General features: G+C 37.7%; 1 protein-coding gene across 1 annotated transcript in view; it reads left to right on the forward strand.

Moving 5' to 3' along the window:
• Positions 1–16380, forward strand: part of LOC129766168 (zinc transporter ZIP1) — a 42829-nt gene extending 26449 nt beyond the window's left edge. The window contains exon 2 of the mRNA XM_055766639.1: positions 15873–16380. Coding sequence (XP_055622614.1) covers positions 15873–15973 — 101 coding nt within the window. The 3' untranslated portion in view covers positions 15974–16380. The remainder of the gene's footprint in view (positions 1–15872) is intronic.
• Positions 16381–22376: the final 5996 nt, after the last annotated feature.

Below are 22376 nucleotides of genomic sequence, written 5' to 3' on the forward strand. Positions count from 1 at the left end.
TTATTTCTGCAATGCGCGAAGGACACAATAAACAAACTGAAGCGCGCCAAACGGTTTCCATAGAAATTATGTGGACAAAACAACATTGGACAACTCATGATCAGAGTTCATTAAAATGCGTTAATTTAATGGTTTAGCTATGTAAATCTGATACAAACGGTGTGCAAGAATGATGTTTACAATATTTGTAAGTGTTATAATCCAGAAAAGGTCTGGATTATAACACACTGGAAAATTAGCTCGAATGAGGGGCGCATTGACACCAATAGATGGTGTATTTTATAATCCTTTAAAACATGTGATTCCGTTAAAATATACTATAAAACTACTGTAAATCATGATAAAAACAATTTTATTTATATGTTTTGAAATATTCGAATACCGGATTTGACAAAGGTGTGCTGAATTAGAGCATTCAAAAAAGTGGACAAACCATGATCATATTTTCGACTGGACAAACCAAAATCATTTACCTTAGCAGTCGTCAACGAGTTTCAGATTTCCTAGCATTCGGAGGACAACTATTTCGTGTAATCGATTTGGCACACAGTGATGATACCGATGGAAAATTGCCTGTGACAGTATTCAGTTTGTCTAGTTTGTCACCAAAAATTCATGATTTCAATTTCAGTTTACTCAAACACAAAAAATAACTTTCTTTAACATATAATATTTAGAATAAAATAATAACAAATATGCTTTTCCAAATGCCTCCAATAAAAATATTATATATTTGGGCCAGAATGAACGACAAACTAATCAAGAGGGCGTATTTTTGGGGAAGAAATTTCAATAGCTTTGTATTTTAGATATTGACAAATGCTGCATCGCAAAATGTTTGAAGTTAGATTTTTTATTTCATCGAAAATTTGACAATATGAAAATGAGTGCTCTATCATATGCAACAACTTTGTCGGAGACAGTTTTTGTCTAGAGAATAACTGTCGAGCTCTAGATGCATATTTCCACATAAATGTGCTTCCTGGACCATTGTACATTGGTGCTTTTCAGGGCCACCGAACCTTTCATTGAAGAGTTATTTCAATACTAGTCAACGCAACGGTCCGATGCTTTCTAAAGTGATATCCAAAATTATAAAAACTAAAATTTCAATGTTTCATAACTATAGAACCAGATGGAAAAACTCTCACTTCTTTACAAAATTAACGTCAATTTCACATGAATTACGATCAGTTTTTAATTCGTAGGTCATCATTAGTTATCAATCAGTTCAAATAACCCATCCGGGGTGATTTCGACCATGCTGCGTTATGTTGTAGTGTATATCTCGTTCAACGCAGAGGATACTCCTCGTTCAAGCTCTTCAAATCACTCATACTGCTTGTAAGCTACATCTACTATTCGTCCGATCACTCCTCATAAGTTCCTGACAGGGTTTTGATTTGGTAAACAAGCTGATCACTCCAGAATCCGAAGCCCCGTATTCACTGAACTTATCGTAATTCATGTGAAATTGACGTTAATTTTATAAAGGAGTGAGAGTGTTTCCATCTGGTTCTATAGTTATGAAACATTGGAATTTTAGTTTTTTGAATGTTTCGCGTCTGGACACAGCAATAAAGTTGAGATAATCAGTCTCATAAATTAAGATAGTAATTGTATTCTACACTATATACTTCAATTCAACCAACTTCTTACATATCTTTGGAAACTCAGAAAAAATGAGTGGTTCTATAGTTGTGAAACGCAGTGTAGTTGCCGCAAACAATTCCGATTTTCTGTTGCCGTTCTGTGAAAGGATTATTTATTTGGGAATTATGTTTATGGGAGCGTTGGGGATGTAATTTTGCTAAGATATACAGGAAAAATATTTTGATTCTCGGTCACGTATCTACGGTTATATACGAGACATTACCCCGTCTTTTTTTTTAGGATCGGCTTCGAATTTGTATTGGTTTACAAAATTTGTTCTTTGCCGCTTCTTTCTGTGCTCCTGCCACTTTTATCACTTTTTGATGGTTCTGTTGTGCTCCCGTGGCCGAGTGGTTAGCGTTACACATTATCATGCCGGGGGTTTGGGTTCGATTCCCGTTCTGGTCGGGGGAATTTTTCGTCAAAGAAATTTTCTCCGACTTGCACTATGGTTACGTGTATTCTAGAGTTTGCCACTTAGAATGCATTCAAGGCGTGTTATTTGGCATAGAAATCTCAACTAAGTACTAATAAAAATGACGCAAGTAATGACTACGTTGAGACGGCGAAGTTCCTCTAGGAACGTTAGATCCATTTAAGAAGAAGAAGAAGAAGATGGTTCTGTTTAGTGAGTACAAACCGCTCGTTCTAATGGACCAAACACGCGCGAATCTTTCATTTTTTGTTTGATCTGAGATGAGTTTTTCAAACTCATTTCAAACTCACGAAATGGTCTGAGTAATCAAATAATTAAAAATATTAAACTATCCATCGCTGACATCATAACAATTCGCGCAGCGCTCGGCCAAGTGAATCGAGGGATAGCTATACTATAAGCTCTCACAACAATAATAAGTTCGTTGACATCTTGTCCACCATTCAAACCCAAAAATGCCTCCTATTTGTCTCATAGGTGGGAATAACCTTGCTCCGAAGTTCTTCCTCTTAGAGATGAACCAGCCTGTGGCTGAAAATCTCTTTAATAAAGGAAGAAAAAAAAGAAGTTCTTCCGACTCTTGGCTCTCGGCGGCAGTATCATTAAATCCTCTCTTCACAGCCTGTGATGATATAGTTGGCCTTTTGGGAATTGTTTTTCCGTATCACGCGCCAGGTGATTTCCGCTGGCGGAAATCATTGGATGGTTGTTGGGCTTTCTGTTGACCGCATTGGAACGTTGGCATTTCGCGAAGCATTAGTTGTTCGTCTTGTTTTAATAGAATAATTGTTGCAACTTGTTCAGAATAACTATTGTGAGTCCCGTCGTTTGTGCTTTTGCATTCTAAATATTCCTGCTTCGTCGATATGTGACGTCCGGTATGCGTTCAATATATCTGTTTGCAAATTCATAAATTGCATAAGGTTTGCTAATACTATATATTTCATCTCCCGAACTAATTAAATTCTATCGGTGTTTGCCTATACTTATTGTTCCTCTGAATTACCATTTTATCCGTTTAATTAGGTTCAATTTAAAGTCAGCTCATATCGTGGATGCATGGGGCTAGATAATATTCAAAAGCACACTTATTTGCCTAGCGCAAATATCCAATTAGTCGTATAAAAGTACTTCTGCGTGTGATATCACGTTGGAAAAATCTCATTCATAAATTGGAACGCTGCTTCGAGAAGCGTTGTGCATGACAATATCTGCAGTCTTATTTAGATCGTTTGCCGCCAGGCAGGATTCACCTTATTTGATGTGTCGATCTAGGGCCTCATCTGAGGCCAAATGCTGAAAGAATTATTCCTTCATAATGGGACTAGAAGCTGATGCGAGTTGAATTAATTGCTGAGATATGCGCTTACATTACCATATTATCGTTGCATTAAACTGACGTTAATGCACTTGATATTGTGACTCAGCGGAGATTATGCATTTCTCTCGGATGCACGAATTAAACGACCATTACATTTACCTGGGATCGGTGAAGTTTATACACCGGGATTTCCGGAACTCACGTCAACCTTGGGGCGAGTTTGGTGACAGACTTGAGTGATGAACGGCTGTTAGACTATTAGAGGGTTTATCATGTTGGAAGTCGGAATGCCCCAGAGAAGCTGTCGTATTCAAGCAGTGAACGTGATAATTGGAATCCACAGTCTGGCTTCTCTGTTCTGTTCTCAACAGCATCAGCTGCGAGTCAGTAGACAAGCTTATTCGATGGTGTGTTCGGCCGCTTGGTTAAACACTCATATCGCGTTCTCTAGCGCCTCATTCATTCCACAACAAACAAACAAATGGTAAATGGTTATGTTCGCGTGACTATGGAAACATCTGTTTCTGTAACCGTTTTACTTATCGAACATGTCAACTTGTTTCCAAACAAAAAATAATTTTCAATGGTCTGTCAATCAGTGTTGGATAGTTAGATGCATTCTGCTTATCAAGCGAACAAACGTTACGTATCGAAATGGATAAGCGATACGGTGCTAAATGCATTCTGCGCTAAAACCTACGGATTCTTGTTGAATCGTTCACGCCTCTTCAATCAATGACATTATTCAAATGATAGCGTCGTGAGAGTTGAACAGACATGGTGAGCTAATGCCGTTTAGTGGGAAAAACGAAATGAAACACACAAACAAGGTAAACGAAAAATGGCTTTGTGATTGAGGTAATTAATTGCCTGGCGTGCAATGAGAGCTGGAAGAAGATGTTGAAATTGCTCACGTGTTTCGGAATGTGGGCTTGGCATTTGTAACGTTCGTAATTTCGTACTATATTTCGCTCAAATAATGGGAAAGCCCTTGGTTCTTTCTACTGGTGTAAATGTATACCAAGCACTTAGTACATCTTCTTACAATTTTTTGCTCTACCAATTTCATGAAAGATGTTTCAGATGTTTGATGTTGTGCTTTTTGATTTTGTATATTATCTGATACCCTTCAAATATTTCTTTTAAATTCACGACTCCCTTTGATGTACCGGAAACACTCGGTTTGAATACAGAAATGTGGATGCAAACATATGAGCTAAACGGTGCGAATGGATCCTCAGACGGGCGAATGTTGGAGTGGCCTTGCAAATTCTCATTACGGGAATCATTTTCAATGATCCCTGCTTGGAAACATTTTGCACAAATGTTGCAGTCTACTGTGAGCTTTTGGGAGAACGAAAGAAGCGTTAGCAACGCCGTCAAATGTGTCGAGATTGAATAGAGAAGCCTTGAAAATCATGCTTCAGTTTCTACAGAAATGATTTCTGACACGTTAGAAGCCATATTTAATTGTTTTGTTTCTGGGTTCAAATTCATCGAATAATTTTTGCAGGGTTTTCCATCTCAGTCTTCATTCAATAAATCTGGATAGTTATTGAAAAGTTGTATGGTTTTATGAAGCGGTTCTTTTTACAAATATTCTAAATTCTGTTGAATTATCTTAAATTTTCTAAATATTCTCAACTATTTTCCTGAGACAAAAGCGAGCTCTCGTTCTGATGTTTTATATCATGTTCATCGGAACATCGGGATGCAGATCAAAATCTGATGTTCCATATTTTTTATACTTTTTATTAAAAAATCCTCATAATAAAGTCCTGTAGACCCATGGCTTGCCATAATAAAATCTGTGTGTTTGGTCCCAAAAAATCTTTTTATCTTAGTTTTTGCTCAGAAAATCAGTATTGAAATCTGTAATAAATTTATATGTACAATTTTGAAGCATAATCTTAGATTTAGTATCATTGATGGTTATTATGATTTCCACGATATTGATGATATCCACGTAGAGCCAGAGTTGTAGTAAAAATACAACGCTCGATTTAGGTGTAATGGAAGTTCACAAATTTACCAGGGCATGCTTGTTTACACTGCGCTACATCAGTTGCTTTGTTATAAAAATTACAATAATATTAGGTTGGGGAAAAAGTAATCTATCATTTTCTCGGTAATAAAAAAAAATAATAAAAAATTAAGAATTGTGAATTGTTTTTATGTTGCCGGTGCAAGAAGATGCCCTTGTTCCCGTGCATGATTTTCCATTACCGATAATCTGTATCATCGTTGCTATAAATTGGATAAAAATGTGATGTGTGAACAAAGAATATTATCGGTAAAAAGATGGGCTGAGAGATTTTGTGGATTAGAATATATTTGTGCAATTTGAAAAATGCTCTCATCAATTTATGTGGATAATCAATCACTTCAAAGAACATTTGTTCGCATAGCTTGACGTAAGCGCCAGATTGCTTCATATGTAGTATTAGTATTTACCATTCCAATAATAATCAAAACGTCTCCGTCGGAAATTTCAATGGCTGTCGAATAAAAAACAATAGGCTTGGAAGAAATTTCATGAAATGTCTGGAAGAGAGGCTCTGAATTTGCTGCGAGTCTACGATAGTTCCGAGTTCCGAGCAAGGAAATTGGTAAAACCAATTCACCGGCCGCATCAATACTTTTTTGATTTAATCACTTATTTGTTTATTTTCATTATTACCTTGAAGTTTCAAATGCAAAAATTGAAGGAATTACAACATAAAAAACGGGATTGCTTCTTTACGTTCACCGTGGTGAACAGAGAATATTGACTATATGTGCAACGTTCCAACGGTTTCTTCTGTTAGAAAACGATAAGTAATAGAACACTATCATGATAGGCATGTTTGGACTCTATAAACAATTTGATTGGAATTAAGATTTAGCACAAATTACTGGCAACTGTTTATTTTCGAACGACATATGAAAGCTGGCGAATATTTGGCCAAATTTTGGATTTTGCGCCGCTCCTTTTGATTGAACGTAATTTTTATAACAAAAGAGAAAATGTAAACATCAAAATAAACTCTTTTGCTGAAAGGCCAAAGACTGGTACAAAAATGTTAACAATAAATCTATCTTGGTTTATCTTATCCGGTGACTTAGAATGTGAAACCTTCCAAAAATAAATAACTTTTATAACTCGGGTGCATTTAATCATGAAGTGCTTTATTATGGACGTATTATCTATAGTGTAGCCATATTTACCTAAATTTCTTAGACATTGTCAAATATAGCTCAGAATGAAGAGTTTTAGATACTCCCAGTTTACCGGTTTACAGTTGATGAAGCGATTACTTGAGAAGGTCATGAAACTTATTGTCATTTATAATTTAATTGATTTATTATGAAAATGACACAATACCAACTGATTATGTTGTGTGATTTTAATGATGGATGGTGCATATCTTCTTGAGAGCATATTGTCTTGTTTTGCATATCTCTTGTAGATGTGAGATGATTGCATTTTTACTGTCACTTATGTGTACTAACGTTATTTTGCTTTATTTATCAAATTTGACCAAAGAGGATAAAGAGCCATCATCTAGCAGTTCATTTTTAAGCTTAAATAGAAACTGCAGAGTTAAAGTGTAAAAGTGTTAAAAGGTTGGCTTATGATTAATGGTTTAAACCTTCAGGTTTAGTTAACGATCAGGTTTAGTTAACGATCAGGTTAAGTTAACGTTCAGGTTTATATGAAGAATTTGGGCCATTCCCTATAAGATTTTTGTTCTAGCACAGGTCCGTAGTTAATTCATTTTCGTTGATATTTTTTCTTGATTGGAAAAGGATTTGCAGTCAAAAAATTCAGGTTTGAGTCTTTAGTAGATTTTGGTGTGCACAAAAACCTGTTGAGGTTTGGCCGAATTTGACAAGTATTTAGATTTGGTTTCATGATTCCGGTTTCTAATTGAGTCGCAAGTTATATGGATTGGCTCTAATTCTGACTCGAAATACGCGACATATCGATTGAATCAGAATTGCATACGGAGCAAAAATATATTAGATAAACGCATACGGAGCAAAAATATATTACAGGAGGATGAGTACGAAAAAAATTGGACAACAAAACTAGCTTCGAAATGATGCGTTCTATTTTAAATTTTTTAAGTATTTTGTATACAATATTGAATGTTAGTGCTTATTGTAAGACCATGGTTTCAGCCTTATTTTTAATCATAGCCCATTGCTCCAACTTTTCCCCGAATACGGCTCGTCAATCATCCAGAAAGTAACTCCTGTTAAGTTTCATTTGTGGTAACTTCGACCTATTTTAAATTTGTGGTTCTCCGGGGCACTCTGCGTTCGAACGAGGTATAAAAATTTTGCCCAGGAACTTGTACGGAAACGGTCTAGCAATACGTTTTATCATCCAAGAACGACACGAACGTATTCTGACAGTAGTTTCTCGTAAAGCTTTCTTAAGCGTTTCGGTCCCTCCAAATCTTGCTTTGCGTAATGGTTCGGTTCAACTTTTGCTTTGAAACTTCTCAAATACGTCACTAGATGACAACTTTGGGTTCCATTTGAAAAGAGCCACCACTTTTGAATGAGTTTTAGAATCAGTTGTCTTTTATTCGTTATTTCCGGACATTCCGTCGATGGTCAGACGTTTCCCAAATCGATCCAGGGCAATGCGCAATCATTTTGGGATAATTCAACAGTTCAACATACTCACGAGCGGATTTGAAAATTTTTACACATATTATGAATAAAAAGCTGATTTTTTATGTGTTTGAATTTTAATTATCTTGTAGAGAAAAGAAAGGTAAAATGCTCCGATAAGTTTTGTGTAAAATACGCTTGTTCGTATGACGAGAATCAATCCCGAATTATATTTGAAACATTCTCACTTGAACTCATAAAGGGCGACAAAACTGTGGCACTGTACCTTTCATGACCCCGTCATTATTAGACCATTGATCGGTAACAATGGGATTTGTAAATTTATGCGAGTGAACGAACCAAACCAGGAAATTTGAGTATTCAAATGAACGTACATTTGCACGCCCAATAACTTTCGCTGTATATTGCGGTTCGTACTGATTCTGGTTTAGCCTTTTTTTCAGTTTGATTTCCTTTTGTCAAGTGCGAGGGTTGTGTTCAGTATACAAAACACGTTTTTTCTCTCTCTGAACAAAAACTGTTAAGTGAAATGAGTCCCACGATACATTCCGTTTCGTCGAGCTAGCGGAATACAACTCTCGGGCGTTCCCGTTCAGTTTTTCAAATCGCTTCTGCCTGTACATTGGTGTGAAATGCGTATGTAATTTACCGTCAACGCTCGTTTTATGTCTATCAATCGCAGACTCGGCATTGCTCAGGACACGGAGGTCGAATGTTTGCTATTTGATAATCTCGGTCGCAAAGGAACACAAGTTCAGTTTTTTTCCGAAAAAAATCATTTCCCCAGTGTGCCTTATCAATTATCTCTGCAAATTGAAACAAGTGGAGGGAAACATATTAACAAATTGGAATCGGACGAAATTCGCAGTTTACACTAGCTGGGGGATGCAAGAAATGGTAGCGTAGCAAAAACACATTTTTGATCAATTTGCATGTTGATGAAAATTAGCGCGAGTGCACAAAACATCCACATTCGGAAAGAGTCCGGGCGCTGTATTTATGTACTGTTGAAGAGCGTCAACGGCCACCACAAAAACGTTCCTTCGTGTCGATGAAATAAGCAAATCGAAAGAGATTGACGAAACAGGTTGACGATAAGAGATGACTAATTGGCTGTCATTTGCCCGTTTCGGCCAGTCGGCCAGCAGTGCGTGGATTGTTAATGAATTATACGTATTTTCAGTGCCAATATTTGCTAGGAAACGCTCTAGAGGTATTTCGAGCGGTTTGGGCTCTAATGTACAGATAAAGCTGGACGGATGAGATACTGACACCAAGAATGGAATGCATTTGCAAATTTATTCATTTGGAGGGGAATGCGATTTTGTCGAATGATGTTCTAGTGAGATCGTTCTCGCGATGAAAGCATCTCGACTTGTACTTACGTATTCATCAGGCAAAGTTGAAACAAATAATAATTATGAACGAGCATTGGCCGGGGGTAAGATGAACAGTTCAAGAAGAACTTCGATTGTATCTTTATAAACTATGTTTCCCAAACTTAAATCTGTCAAATGTTTCACGTGTTTTTCAATCTTTTCAGTGAAATAAAATCAGACAAGTGGTAAGACATGGTGGTAAGACGGACAGACAATGTAATACGCGAATGGTAAGGGCTTATCGCTCGCGAGAGGAATAATTTCATAGTCTGTCTCATCATTTGTCTGTTCAGCAACTGAAGTGTAAATAGAAAGCCTAAAAGAGAGCGCGAGCTGGATGCTGACCGTCTTACTGCATCAGTCCGAATTATTTGAATAATTCGAAATTATACTCTTGTATATGACACTACCAATTCGGCTAATTCTTAAATCGGAGAGCATTTCGGTCTCTGATGTTAACTTAGTTAAAGGTAGTGGTGTTACTTCGTCCACATAAATGTGAAATCCATCAGTTAACTATTGAAATGACCGTCTCACCCTACTGTCCATTCCCATTTTGGTTTACCTTTTTTTGGGTTACATGAAGTGTAAAAATGCCAAAACAAGTAACTTCTATATATCGGGTGCAATTAACCGAAAAATGCTTTATGAGGGCTCATTTTGCCTTTCTTTAGTGTAGAAACATATTTGCCTATATTTCAGGGACATCTACAAATATAGGTCAGAATGAAGAATCGTATTTAACACGATGAACTCCGATTTTTTCTTGCTGCGCTTTCCAGCGCGTATCAAGAGCGTTTGCACAATATCAGTGTTCGGACTTAGTTCGAAACTCCTTGAATCGGTCTGGTTTTTGACAGATCGAAGCTGAAATTTATTGCATTTAGTTTAGTAACAATTTGTTTTCAAATTTTATAATAAAACTTACAATTATAGTTTCGTTCTAAAGTTCCTTGCAGATGCCGCTCAAATAACGACGGATTATTTTTCAAACCTAATTTGAGTTTAGTTTTGATTTAATTATATGAGTTTGGATGAATATAATAATATTTTAATTACTCACTATCAGCTTTTTAATAATCGAATTGAATTCTCGATTCTCCTGCTGCTATTCAATTTTCTATTGCTGTAAGTTAAATTGATTTATACATTGAATAGTGTAGTAAATTTTATAATGATTACTTACAGCGATTTCAAATAATTACTACTTAATAAAAAATCTCTACGAAAACCTCTATCTCATTTACTTCCAACTTCTTTTGACTTTGATTTCGAATACCTATTCTTTCTCTACTCCAACTTTTCTTTTTTTTTCAAATTCCATTTGTTTACTTTCCTCCTTTTGTTTTGTTTACACCGCAGAACATATAGCTCCCGAAGTTGTCTGCGATCACTTAGTAAACATACCTAATTTTCAGCGGCGGGATTTTTGCGCTCAGTGCAGTGTTCCCAACAATCAGTGTCGGTCCCAGTTCGTAAAGATACCTATTGTATAAATAGAAAAAAGTCAGCAATTCGACTAGAAAGTAGTCGTAAAACATCTGAAAACAAACCGTATATATTTTTATTTTATTTTTTTATAACTGTCAGTCCCAGTCAGTCATGTACTTTCCTACCAAAAAGCTTAACGTCTGCCCTCAGGGACCGACGCTAGGCTCAACGTGTTAACGGGTTTACGATTGATGAAGCAATTAAATTGGTTTATTATGGAAATGACATAATATCAAGTGATCATGTTGTGTGGCACCCATTATGTGTATCATCTCTAGAGCTTTCTGTTCTGTTTGACATACGGGTTGCAGCTGTAAGTAGATTTTCCTAATGTCCACCAATGTTCAACGGCATAATGTATCGTCTAAGAAGTTACTGAGTTAACTAACTGGGAAATAGACGATTTTTTTCACTAACCCATATCGAGCCAAATGTTCGAACAATCGAGCAATGATTTTGATAATTTTTCATGTGCATGTGCGGAAAGTACATAACCTAACAAATTACAAAACCTAATAAAATAAAATAACATGTAAATTTATCTAAAGAATTACTTTGATGAAAGAACACACATTGTGATGTAGGAAAAAATCCTTTGGATTAAATCTCCCAGAAGAGAAAAAATGCAACGTTTTTTTTTTGAAGATTTTTCTGTTTCTCGTCATTTCTTCAGCGCCAATAATCAAAATTGCACTTAAAGCTTTCTCCAAAAAACTATTTTTTACAGCTCGGTCGTTAATGAGTTGAAATTCAATTAAATACTTTGCAGGTTCAAGTTATGAACAGCCATCTACAGTGTCTATTTCAATTGAATCGTTTGTTTGAGAAACTCCATAAAACCCTCCATTCGACGCGTTTGCGCGAAAAGGCTAAAAACTGTTTTTCTCAAAATTCTATCAGGTTCGGTTATCACACCCAAAACATATTATGTGAAACCACTTTTTGATCAATATAGCAGTTTAAGCTCAAAATTTTATTTTATTCTAACACCGTCTTCGACTATTCGTACAGACTGATTTTGTTTGCTTACAAACTAGGTATAGTTTATAATCTTAGATTTAAACACATTTTTAGTCAAATTGAAACATACGAAAACATGTATCAACATGTATCCGAAAACGTCGAGGAGGAACGTTCAACGGAATCTGTGCAAGAAGTTCGGGGCAGCCAATACCTCCTAGGATTATATCGAAAATGAACATCCGCTGCATTGTAACGCGTCTGGTCGATAGTGGCTCCAACTCAATTAGTTTGCACCGGTTGGAATAAGTCGGAAGATTGGTAGGGTCGTTCCATGGAAGTCGTCTCAGAGCATAACGTAGAATCTTTTTCGATCATGACTCCAGGTCACATATGGACGATGTACGTTTCAACGTTGCCATTTCCATTTTATATTGAAACAGGGTGGAGCGATTCGAGCGACCAAAGGAAATTATTTTGCATTTCTTCTTATTGGCCATTATTTACATCTTCCCGAAGAACTAGGCAATCCATGGGGGATGAAATCACCTTGTAGATCTTCAGATCATCTGCAAATGCGAGCTTGGACGATGAAAGTGATGAGCACAAATCGTTGATGTACATGTTGAATAACAACGGTCCAAACATACTCCTCTGCGGAACACCAGATGTGATACTGAAACTACAGGGTTTAGCTGAGTTGATCACGACATATGCTGTACGATCATGAAGATATGAAAAAATCCTCTCCGTACTCTAGTCAGGAAAACCTATTCACTTTAGCTTCTCAACAACGAGAATGTGGGGAACAGTATCAAAGGCTTTCGCGAAGTCAATATACACCGCGTCTACTTGTCGACTCTCTTCAATTTCATGTGACAGTACAGTGATGTAACACATAAGGTTCGTTGTAGTAGAGCGATGCTGCATAAACCCATGTTGACCTTCGAAGATAATCAGTGACAAACAATTCGACCGCGGGAGCACCCACGACTTCGTATTAGGGATTGTTAAACGGTTTTACTGGTAATACCGGTAATAACACTATGAAAACTAACGATGCAAGGAATGTAAGTTTCCGCACCAATCTACTCAAAGCTTTCGTGAACATTCAACATTAGCACTGTTGTTTCTATCAAACAGTACGATCTCTTTAATTTGGTTGAATATTCTCTATATTAAACATTTCGTATTCTCCATAATCGAATCTATGGCCAATGGCACAATCTATATCGAAATATCATATGTAATTCGTTTTAACTAGAGGCTCAGATCGTAGAATAGAATGTAGACGAAAAATAGTGCTTTAGTAAATGAGAACATTCTACACCAGCATCACAATTATTACTACATGGCACCCGCCTATATACAGATTCGTGTGTTTTCAATAGTTTTCAAAGCTATTTTTAAGCAATTAATCAGGCCAATGAGTAGCAAGCATATAACTGTTAGACACTTTATCTTTCGAATACGATGATAATCATCCACTTCATAAAGCTGGAAAATAATTGAAAGAGGAATCGATTTCTCTTCGGAAACACCAAGCGCCAATCAGAATCTTTGCGGATCTTTGAACTTACATCCTGGTACGGAAATGAAAGACGTACTCCTGCGTCAAAATAGTCACATATAGTATAACGTCCGAAAACATTTTTAAAAAAACTTATTTTTTTCATATTGTAACTTGCGGCTCCAGCGACCAACGCTCTCTTTACAAAAAATCCATTGTCAGTCCACTGGAACAGACGCAGACCGCACGGAAAGTCCCATGAGTTCTTTCATGAACTCGGGTGTCCGCATGATCCGTCGACTAGTGGTACACGGCCCGATAATATCAACCGATCTCACAACTCCACAGCAACTATATCCCATTACTGATGAAGGTTAAACCTGATTTCTGAGATTTTTGATCTTGCCCTCTTGTACGGATACATATTGTCTAAGCTAGAAATAAAACAATTTGGATCGTTTTGAACGTTTATTTATTATGTGTACATCCATGCAGAAATCCATGTTATATTCTTGGAATGAAATCAGTTATAAGATTTAGCTGTTCGGAAGATTTCCATAATTGGTATCCAATCACCAGCACGCATTTGACACAAATACTTTCCGCCATGATTTCATTTCATGATTTCTTTCCAAATGCGGTCGTTTAAAAAATGGGCCAAGGACTCTCTCAAGTTTATTTTGTCAATAGTATTCGAACCCGAAAACGAGATTATTTTGAGTGTGCTCATAGCACGGTGAAAGATGGTGTACAGTAATTGCTGATAGACGATGGATGAGCTCCAATATGGTGCTCTTGAGTATCATGAAACCTGCTATGACCCTTGAATGAAATTCGCAAACGTCTACATCATCTGAGATCATCAACCATGATCTCATATAGATTTGTGTTATGATTGATGGAGAATCTTCAATTATTTTGCAAACAACTGTTCATGTTCAAGACAATTTTGATTGCCACAGGTCTCTGAAACTGTTGACACAACATCGTTTAGACGCTTTGATATCTTGCGTTTCTATTTTTTGCTCCTTCCACTGCGCTATTGATCGAGTAGGATCTTAACACATTTGAGTACCGTTCTGAATCATATTTCGAACGCTTAAGGCATATGATGCAGAGAACAGATCTAAACTTTATGCACATAATACCTGTTTTGATATTTTTATTAAATTAGTTCAATATACTTTTAAGCTTTCTATTTTGGTACCTATTTGATTGAAAACATAAAAAATCATCGAATAAAATGCTTTTCAAATGGAGCGAATAATAATCAAACTTCGGACACTAAATCAAATTTCGGACAAATTGAATTCAAATTTCGGACACTTTATTTTGTAATTTTATGGACGAAAATTACATTACACTTGATTATATTTTATAATCAACTGCGAAACACTTACCAAGCAATCACAGTAAACTGTTAACGATTATGTGAACTGATGAAATACGGGAGAAATTTAAATATTTATGAACGGGTAAATTCTACGTGCTCACGCTAAGGAAACGTCAAACACAAACAATAATGAGTAGTGTTGTGAGATTTCTGCCGATTATGTTATAATTCAAATGTAGTTCTCATGTGAAATGATAGTGAAACCAAGGGATTACTCTAAAGAAGCAATTGTGATATTAATTTGATAGTTATATCATCAGTGCATTGAGCATTTCAAGATATTAGAACAAAGTGTCCGAAATATGATTCAGAACGGTATGTTCTACAGTTAATTGCACACACCTTGGCGTTTTGTTTATCTTTACGTTTGGGTACAATAGAATAGCGAGCAGCCGGAAAGGTCAATCGATCCTTAAAGTGCACGCCTGCGGCGTGGTTCTTTCTGTTCGCCATTATGACACGCCTTGTTAGACCTAATTTGTTTATCAAATCTAGCTCTGACATCATTCGCAACCGTTTTATGAGGCCAAAACATGTTGTCTCGTCAACGAAGAAATATTATCGTTCGTTTTGTACGTTGTTTTGGGTCCACACAGCTTCCGTTGTCTCAAACAATTCGTTGTTGCTGGAAGCGGATAGTGCACGAGATACAGTTTACCATTTTATTACTTAATTTTTCGAATTCCTTCCAGTCCAGATGCTGCTGACATAGAACCGGTGTCGCAGAATGTTGCTAAATTTGTATTCTTCACATTTTTACGACATGATGTCGGGTGGTAATAACTTTATCAGAATTGTTCTCCGTATCCCAACAAATTCAAGTCGTCATCCAGTAAATTTCGCATTTCTGCAATTGAAATAGACGAATGCGATATAAACTCATCATTATGCAAATTTGAGTAAGCATTGTACGTGTACAATTTAATTGTATGCATCAAATTCCGTTTCATGAGGGGAAACACCCGTACCGGATTCCCTTTCATCTGTCCATCCGGCTACACAGAATGTATCTGAATTTCCCGTCAGGCAAATCCTGTCGTTTTTTGTGTTTTCTTATGATTGATATGCTATTAATGATTGTTGTTTTTCCTTTCTCTTTGCAGCTCATGGGCACGGACATGGACACAGCCACGGTGGATCGGGTGGACATCACGAGGATGATCATGACCATGAACATGACCACCCACATGACCACCAAAAATAACCAGCAACTAGCGGTACACGACCGAGCGGTGTGGATGCGCAAAAGATTATCATCGATGTACACGTGACACTTTTGAAGTGACGAATGGTTGTGCGGAAGATTAAAGCCAGAACAGTATTGTACAGTGCGTACCGATGTTCAAAACCCTTTGCAGCTGTGATTGTGAGAAGATAAACAGAAAAACAAAATTCATGAGATAGAAGCTTATCGTATGTTTTAGTGCCTTTGAGTGTAGTCTAGATAGCATATTTGAAAATAGGTTCCCATCTTAGCACAAGCGAACAGCTGATTGTGTGTGAGTTGATGAGAAGGCAACTTGCGTCAGCTTTAAATTATGAAATTATTTTATCTTTAAATAAGACTTATTATACATGTAAATTGTAATAGCATATTTTATGAATATTCTTAGGAAAAAAAACAAATCGATAAAAATTCAAGATGAGATACTTAATTTACCGAAAACAGCCGCATACCGGAGCCATTGGCCCAGAGATTTACTCTGATGCGCGAACAATGGTCGCTATCGTTACTCTTCGTAAAACCACGAAGGAACCTCTTCGAATGAAGAGATCAATAACAGTTTTCATTAGAACAACGAGGTTTTTTCACGGATATAATTTTTTTCTCCTATAGGGTTATCCAGTTCGGGTTTCGGAAAATACGTATAGCCATTTATACTGACAACTACCAAGTTTGTAAGGCTTGTCGGGATTTTCATGAAAATAGTGATTCTGCCTTACTCATCCTTCACGCTTTATGAGCAGATTGATTCCCTACATTCATCATCATATTCATCATGTACTTATAACCATTTCGTGGTGTCAAAAATCGGAACAGCATACATCCTTCCATTCGATTGTTAGACACATTTTGATTGATTTAATCACACGAGCTACACTGCCGTTCTACGCATTGTTGTCTCATGTTTCAAAATCAACAACTGAAAAAAACGCAATCAAAGTTTTTAGCATATTTGTCAACCAGAAGCTTTAAGCATTTCAATTTAGCAATACACCGGGTTTTTATAAACAGTAAACTATTGTCTATGTCGTCTAATATACAATAACTCGCGAAGTTGACGGGCTGGCGCATAAAACGAAACACTAGACAACAATAATGGACAGTCGATGTTTCCCGAAATCAAAGAAATGAGTTGCCCCAGCACGCTGCCCTGTGGCACACCAGATGTGATGGGGAATGTACGAGAATGTGACCCGCTGATATTGAGGTACGCCTGTCGCTCAGCCAGATAAGAACGCAGCCACTCGGTGATCTAGAGAGGGAAACCCAGGTAACGAAGTTTCGTAACGGCGAGGTCGTGAGGAACTTTGTCGAACGCTTTGGGAAAATCGAAATAAATGGCGTCTATCTGGTGCTTTTTCTCGATTTCTGTTGAAATGAAACTGGTAAACGTCATCAGGTTCGTTGTGGTTGACCGCTCCTTCACAAATCCGTGTCGAAATTCGGAGATCGTTGTTTGAGACACTGAATAGATGACGTTGTGGACTAATTCCTCGAACACTTTAGCCAAGCAGCACAAAATGGAGATACCACGCAATTTTCCACGAGATGCCTCGAATCTGATTTGTATATTGGGCAAATTGAAGCTGTCTTCCATAGCTTCGGGAAAACCCTGTGACGGAGAGATTCGTTGAAAAGCGTCGAATGCGGCTTTTTAAGAGACTCTGCACATTTTTTCAGGAACAACGGCGGAAGATTGTCGGTTCCGGGTCTCTTGGAAGCGTCGAGTTTTTTCAGAGTAGTCCAAATTTCAAATTGTGTTATGTTGAAAAGTGGTAGATTCACATTAAAGCAGGACAGTCCCTAATGCTGACAGACGAAAATGCTGGTGAGTTAGTGCTATGTACACTTTCGATAAAATCTGCGAATAAATTGGCTATACCGATCGGAGAATAAGCAGACTTATCTCTTAATGTCATCTCAGCGGGGAATTGTTTAAACGGTTTACGATTGCGTACATGCGTCCAAAAGGCAAAGATAGCTACGAAACAATGCAATCTGGCAGTCGTTGTACAGAGTTTCAATTGAACGAAGATGATTGCGATTATCGTCTGTCCTTGCTCGGAAAAAGCGCTTTCTAGATTTTTGTACAACATTGCGGAGATGCTGCAGCTCGGATGTCCACCAAGGATGCTTGTTAGAGTGCTGTCTGCATATTTTACGCGGAACAAACTGATCCAGGATTTCATACACTTTGTCATAAACTAAACATACCGTTTCGTCCGTATCATGGCCGTGGAAAATCATATCCCAGTTTATAGCGGAAATGGCAGTGTTCTGCCCCGTGTAATTGCATCGTCGAAAATCTTAGTTGTCAGTATTATCCAGGCTCACAGCAAACTGCATAGAAAAGTCATCAACGTCAATACGAAGCACGAACGGCATGTGGTGGTTGTCTAGTTTCAGGAGAGCTAAAGGTGGTTCAATCAATTCAACTTCACTTGGTTCGTCCACGAAGTAAGATCGAGTATCCGACCATTCGAATTTAAAAGGTTGTTGATTTGATGTAGACCAGAAGCAACCAAAGTTTCGATCAGCACAATCTCTTGTTCGGAAGATGCGTTAGATGGTAGCAATCCTTTGACATCGTCGTCTTTTTCCCATATTAGACGTGGAAGATTGTAATCACCGATTACAACGATCTCAGAGTCCGCAATGCGTTCGGGAAGTTGTTGAATTACTGCGGAGTGTGCAGAATACAACGACGGTTGCGTGCTGGGTTGGAGGTAAATTTCGCAAACGTAGACTGTTGATTTCAAAAGCTTTATGCAAACGACGGCTTGCTCGAGATTGCTGCAGTCTTCCAGAACAATAGAGCTACAACTTAAGGAGGCTTTAACTGCAATCAAAACTCCGCCGCCACGTTGAAGGTCGCTGGTAGCAATACTCCGATCACAACGAAAAATGCTGTATGATGAAGCTAGCTCAGCGTTATTGATATCCGGGCGTAGCCACGTTTCCGTGGGTACAACAACATCATAGTCACAGGACGATAGCTTGAGAAATAGATCCTGCGTTTTAGTACGAATGCCTCTAACATTCTGGTAGTAAATCGTATCGTATTTAGAGTAAGTGCCAGACAAACAAGAAGAATGGTTTCGAAGATCGAATGAATGTATACCTATGATGGAACTTGTTGGCTGGACTGGAGTTGCAACAGGTGAGGTTGTCATTTCAGGAGGAATTCAGGAATTCTGGTTAAGTACACCTCACACTTGTCATTAGACCTCTGCGAATTGTCCAGTGCCACGAAACATTTTTGTTGGCTGATCATTTTGGTCCGAGACATCCTCGTCGCGAGTGCGCTTAGGTGTGATGCTGCGAGCCTTAAGTTGAAGATTACGTGGAATTGGTGATAGCACAGCTGGGGACAATTTGTTGAAGCCTCCTTGAATTTCCTGCTTCAAAATGCATGGTGTGACAATAAGTTTTTTTTGTATTTTTTCGGAAGATTATGCATAAAAACATCGTTTTATGAAGAAAAGTGAAAATTGTCATAAAGTGACATGGGACAACGGCGTAGAACGGCAGTACAGTACTCAATTTCGATATCGTACGTAGCGTTCTCCTGCGAACTTACAAAACTCGCAACAAAACCTTCAAATATTTTTTCGAGATACAATCAGGAAGGGCAAAGTTCACTCAGGATCCTTTACGTTGACAGAATCGCATCGCAGTCCACGCAGAGTACAAATTATGTACATGTAACATGTAACATTTGAGGTCTGTGCTGGGGAAACCGTCAATCGGGACAAACAAAATGTGGCAGTTAGGGCGTTTTGATAACGCTTAGCATTTCACAGTTATTCGATTGTTTATCTCATAAAACATAAACATTTCATCAATTGTGATAGATGCGTAGAAGTATTTCTTATCTATTGATGCAAATATCTTTTCGATCTATTGAGAAATATTCGAGTTTTTTTCCAAATCGTTTATTTGTAAGGCTCAATCGCAGAAGCTTGGCGGAGCCAAATGTTCGAGTTATAAGCATTCGAAATCTTTCATTTTTCCCGCAAGTTCTGTGTTAAGGTTTTCTTTTTACCCCCCATATATCCCGGTTAAACGAAGTCCCACGTCAAAAATTAAAGTTAAATTTAAATTTTTTTCAATTTTTCTTTCAGGGGGTCTTCGTAGCCTAATTGGTTGCATGTCCGCTACTAAGCGAACGATCATGAGCTCATAACTCAAGGCTCTCAATTGACCATCTTTGTGTGTTATTCTGGCTACTATATCCATGTAACAATCATCATGTGACAATAATACCAGTCGCTTACAGCTCTCATTACGGTCTGCTGTATCGGTAAATGGTGCTATGTATAACACAACAATGAAAGCCTCATATCACCAGTCCCACAGTCCCAACTGTGAAAATTTGAACAATAGGAATATTCTCACGCCGAAAAAAAGGCGACATGTGTATCGATAGAATAGAAATACTCTTACGCCTAAATGGCTACTGTGTTAATCTACAATACAATTATCGTTAGATAAAAATGTACAAGAATAATTCCGGTTCTGTTACAGCTGAATTGCTGAATGAGCCTGATGAAATGAACAGATACCATAAAAGAAACATGTCGGGTCCACATTACTGGAGTTTTTTGCTTATTGTAATCCCATTTAATCTTTCGGGTCCACCTCTTTATTCGCTGAAGTAGGAGAGCTTCCGATTGAGATTCTCTTCGACACAGCGGCACGAGTTTACTCAGCAACGAAGCGGCTGACTGCTTTGCTAGGATCGGACAACTAGGAAAGCTTCTGAAGCGTGAAGTGCCATTGGACGACCTCAAATACCTCAATACGACCACTTTCAGTACTTTGTGATGAAAAAATCTGAAGAAACCTTTCTTCTTAAAAACCAAAAGCTCCATAACCTGGTTTGAAGACGTGAAACCGATGAGAGAGCACCGAATTTTGTCCAGACTAAAAACCGATCACACAGTTTCAACAGAGGGTCATTCCATCCCTTTGTGATCTTTGCCAGGTTCACAACTCAGTCGAACACATCGTTTGTGTTTGCCCGAAATATGAGAACCTCCAGAATTTTACAGGATCAACGGGAGCATTCGTGGTGTCCTGAGCGATGACCGCTCGAGAGCTGTTACACTGTAGTGTTTCCTAAAAAATGACGACTTATATTGAAAGGTTTAAGCGGGAAACGTAAAAAAAATATTGAAAAATATCGGCCTAAAATGTTCTCTGGGATGTCTACTTTACTGTAGTTTTTGTTCCAGGTTTGTCTGATGCTTCGTTCCAAAGTTATAAGCCAATTAGAGGACCTAAGTATTTGCGTATGGAGCGCGGATCCCAAATTTAAAACGCGTTTTTCTTGAAACTAAGTTTTCCAAACTGGTGGGAGATCTACCATCGGATTTTGGTGAAATAGTTTTTCCCAGATTCTCCACTAAATTTACTATCATCGTACGCAGGATTTTTTTTCGATATTTTAATAAATATAATTTTGGTGAATGTTTTTTACAAAAAGTATCGCAATTTCGTCAAAAATCAATATTTCGAAAATATTCTACGTACGATGACAGGAAATCTATCCAGGATTACGTAAAAAAATCATTGGTCGAAATCGGCCCACTAGAAAAACTTGTAGAACTCCCACCAGTTTACAAGGTTTTGGCTGCAAGGGTTCAACAAACTGGTTGCGGCTATTCAGGGGACAGTCCAATTGCCACCATTTTTTTGTTTGTTAAGTAATATATACCTAATAAAAATGTGATATCAGATTAATCATAGCAATTTATCTTCTCGTTGAAAAGAATCGCGAAAAGCACATACTTTTTATGATGTTCATAGTGTATTACCACCTCGAATATCATTGCTTCGCGAAAAGGAGAACAAGAACAGTCGCCCTCTTCGAAGGACACTGATTTGCAACCATTGGCCTGGGGCCAACAGAAGGCCATCCTGTGAACTATGTGCTGGTGCGCCTGGCACCTCTCAAGCTTTGCTTTTGCTTTGCATTCTGGACAAAGAATTGTGGAACTCCATTTTCCTTAGCGATGATAGTTTCCTTGATCGGCTTGAAAAGAGTCAAAGAAATTCAGCTTGGATGGCATAACATTCAACTAATGATGAAACTACCTGGTAGAACTTCAAGTCCTCGGTTGACCTTTGGGGAATTGATTGAGTGACAGGGATCGTTCACCAATAGTATTAATACAAATGAGCCCAGATGACTACCTTGGGGAACACCGGACGTGAAAGGGGTCAACTGAGTGCATGAAGTTCATCAAATCAAACAAGTTCAAGAGATACTTGAGATATGCAAAAACTTCTGAGGGAAATATGAAATGATCATTGTATTTTTAAGTGGTCATAATAGTTTTAATAGAAAGTGTAATAGGATTGAACGAATAAAGAAATC

This window comes from Toxorhynchites rutilus, chromosome 1 (assembly GCF_029784135.1).
Source record: "Toxorhynchites rutilus septentrionalis strain SRP chromosome 1, ASM2978413v1, whole genome shotgun sequence".
Taxonomy (NCBI): Eukaryota; Metazoa; Arthropoda; class Insecta; order Diptera; family Culicidae; genus Toxorhynchites; species Toxorhynchites rutilus.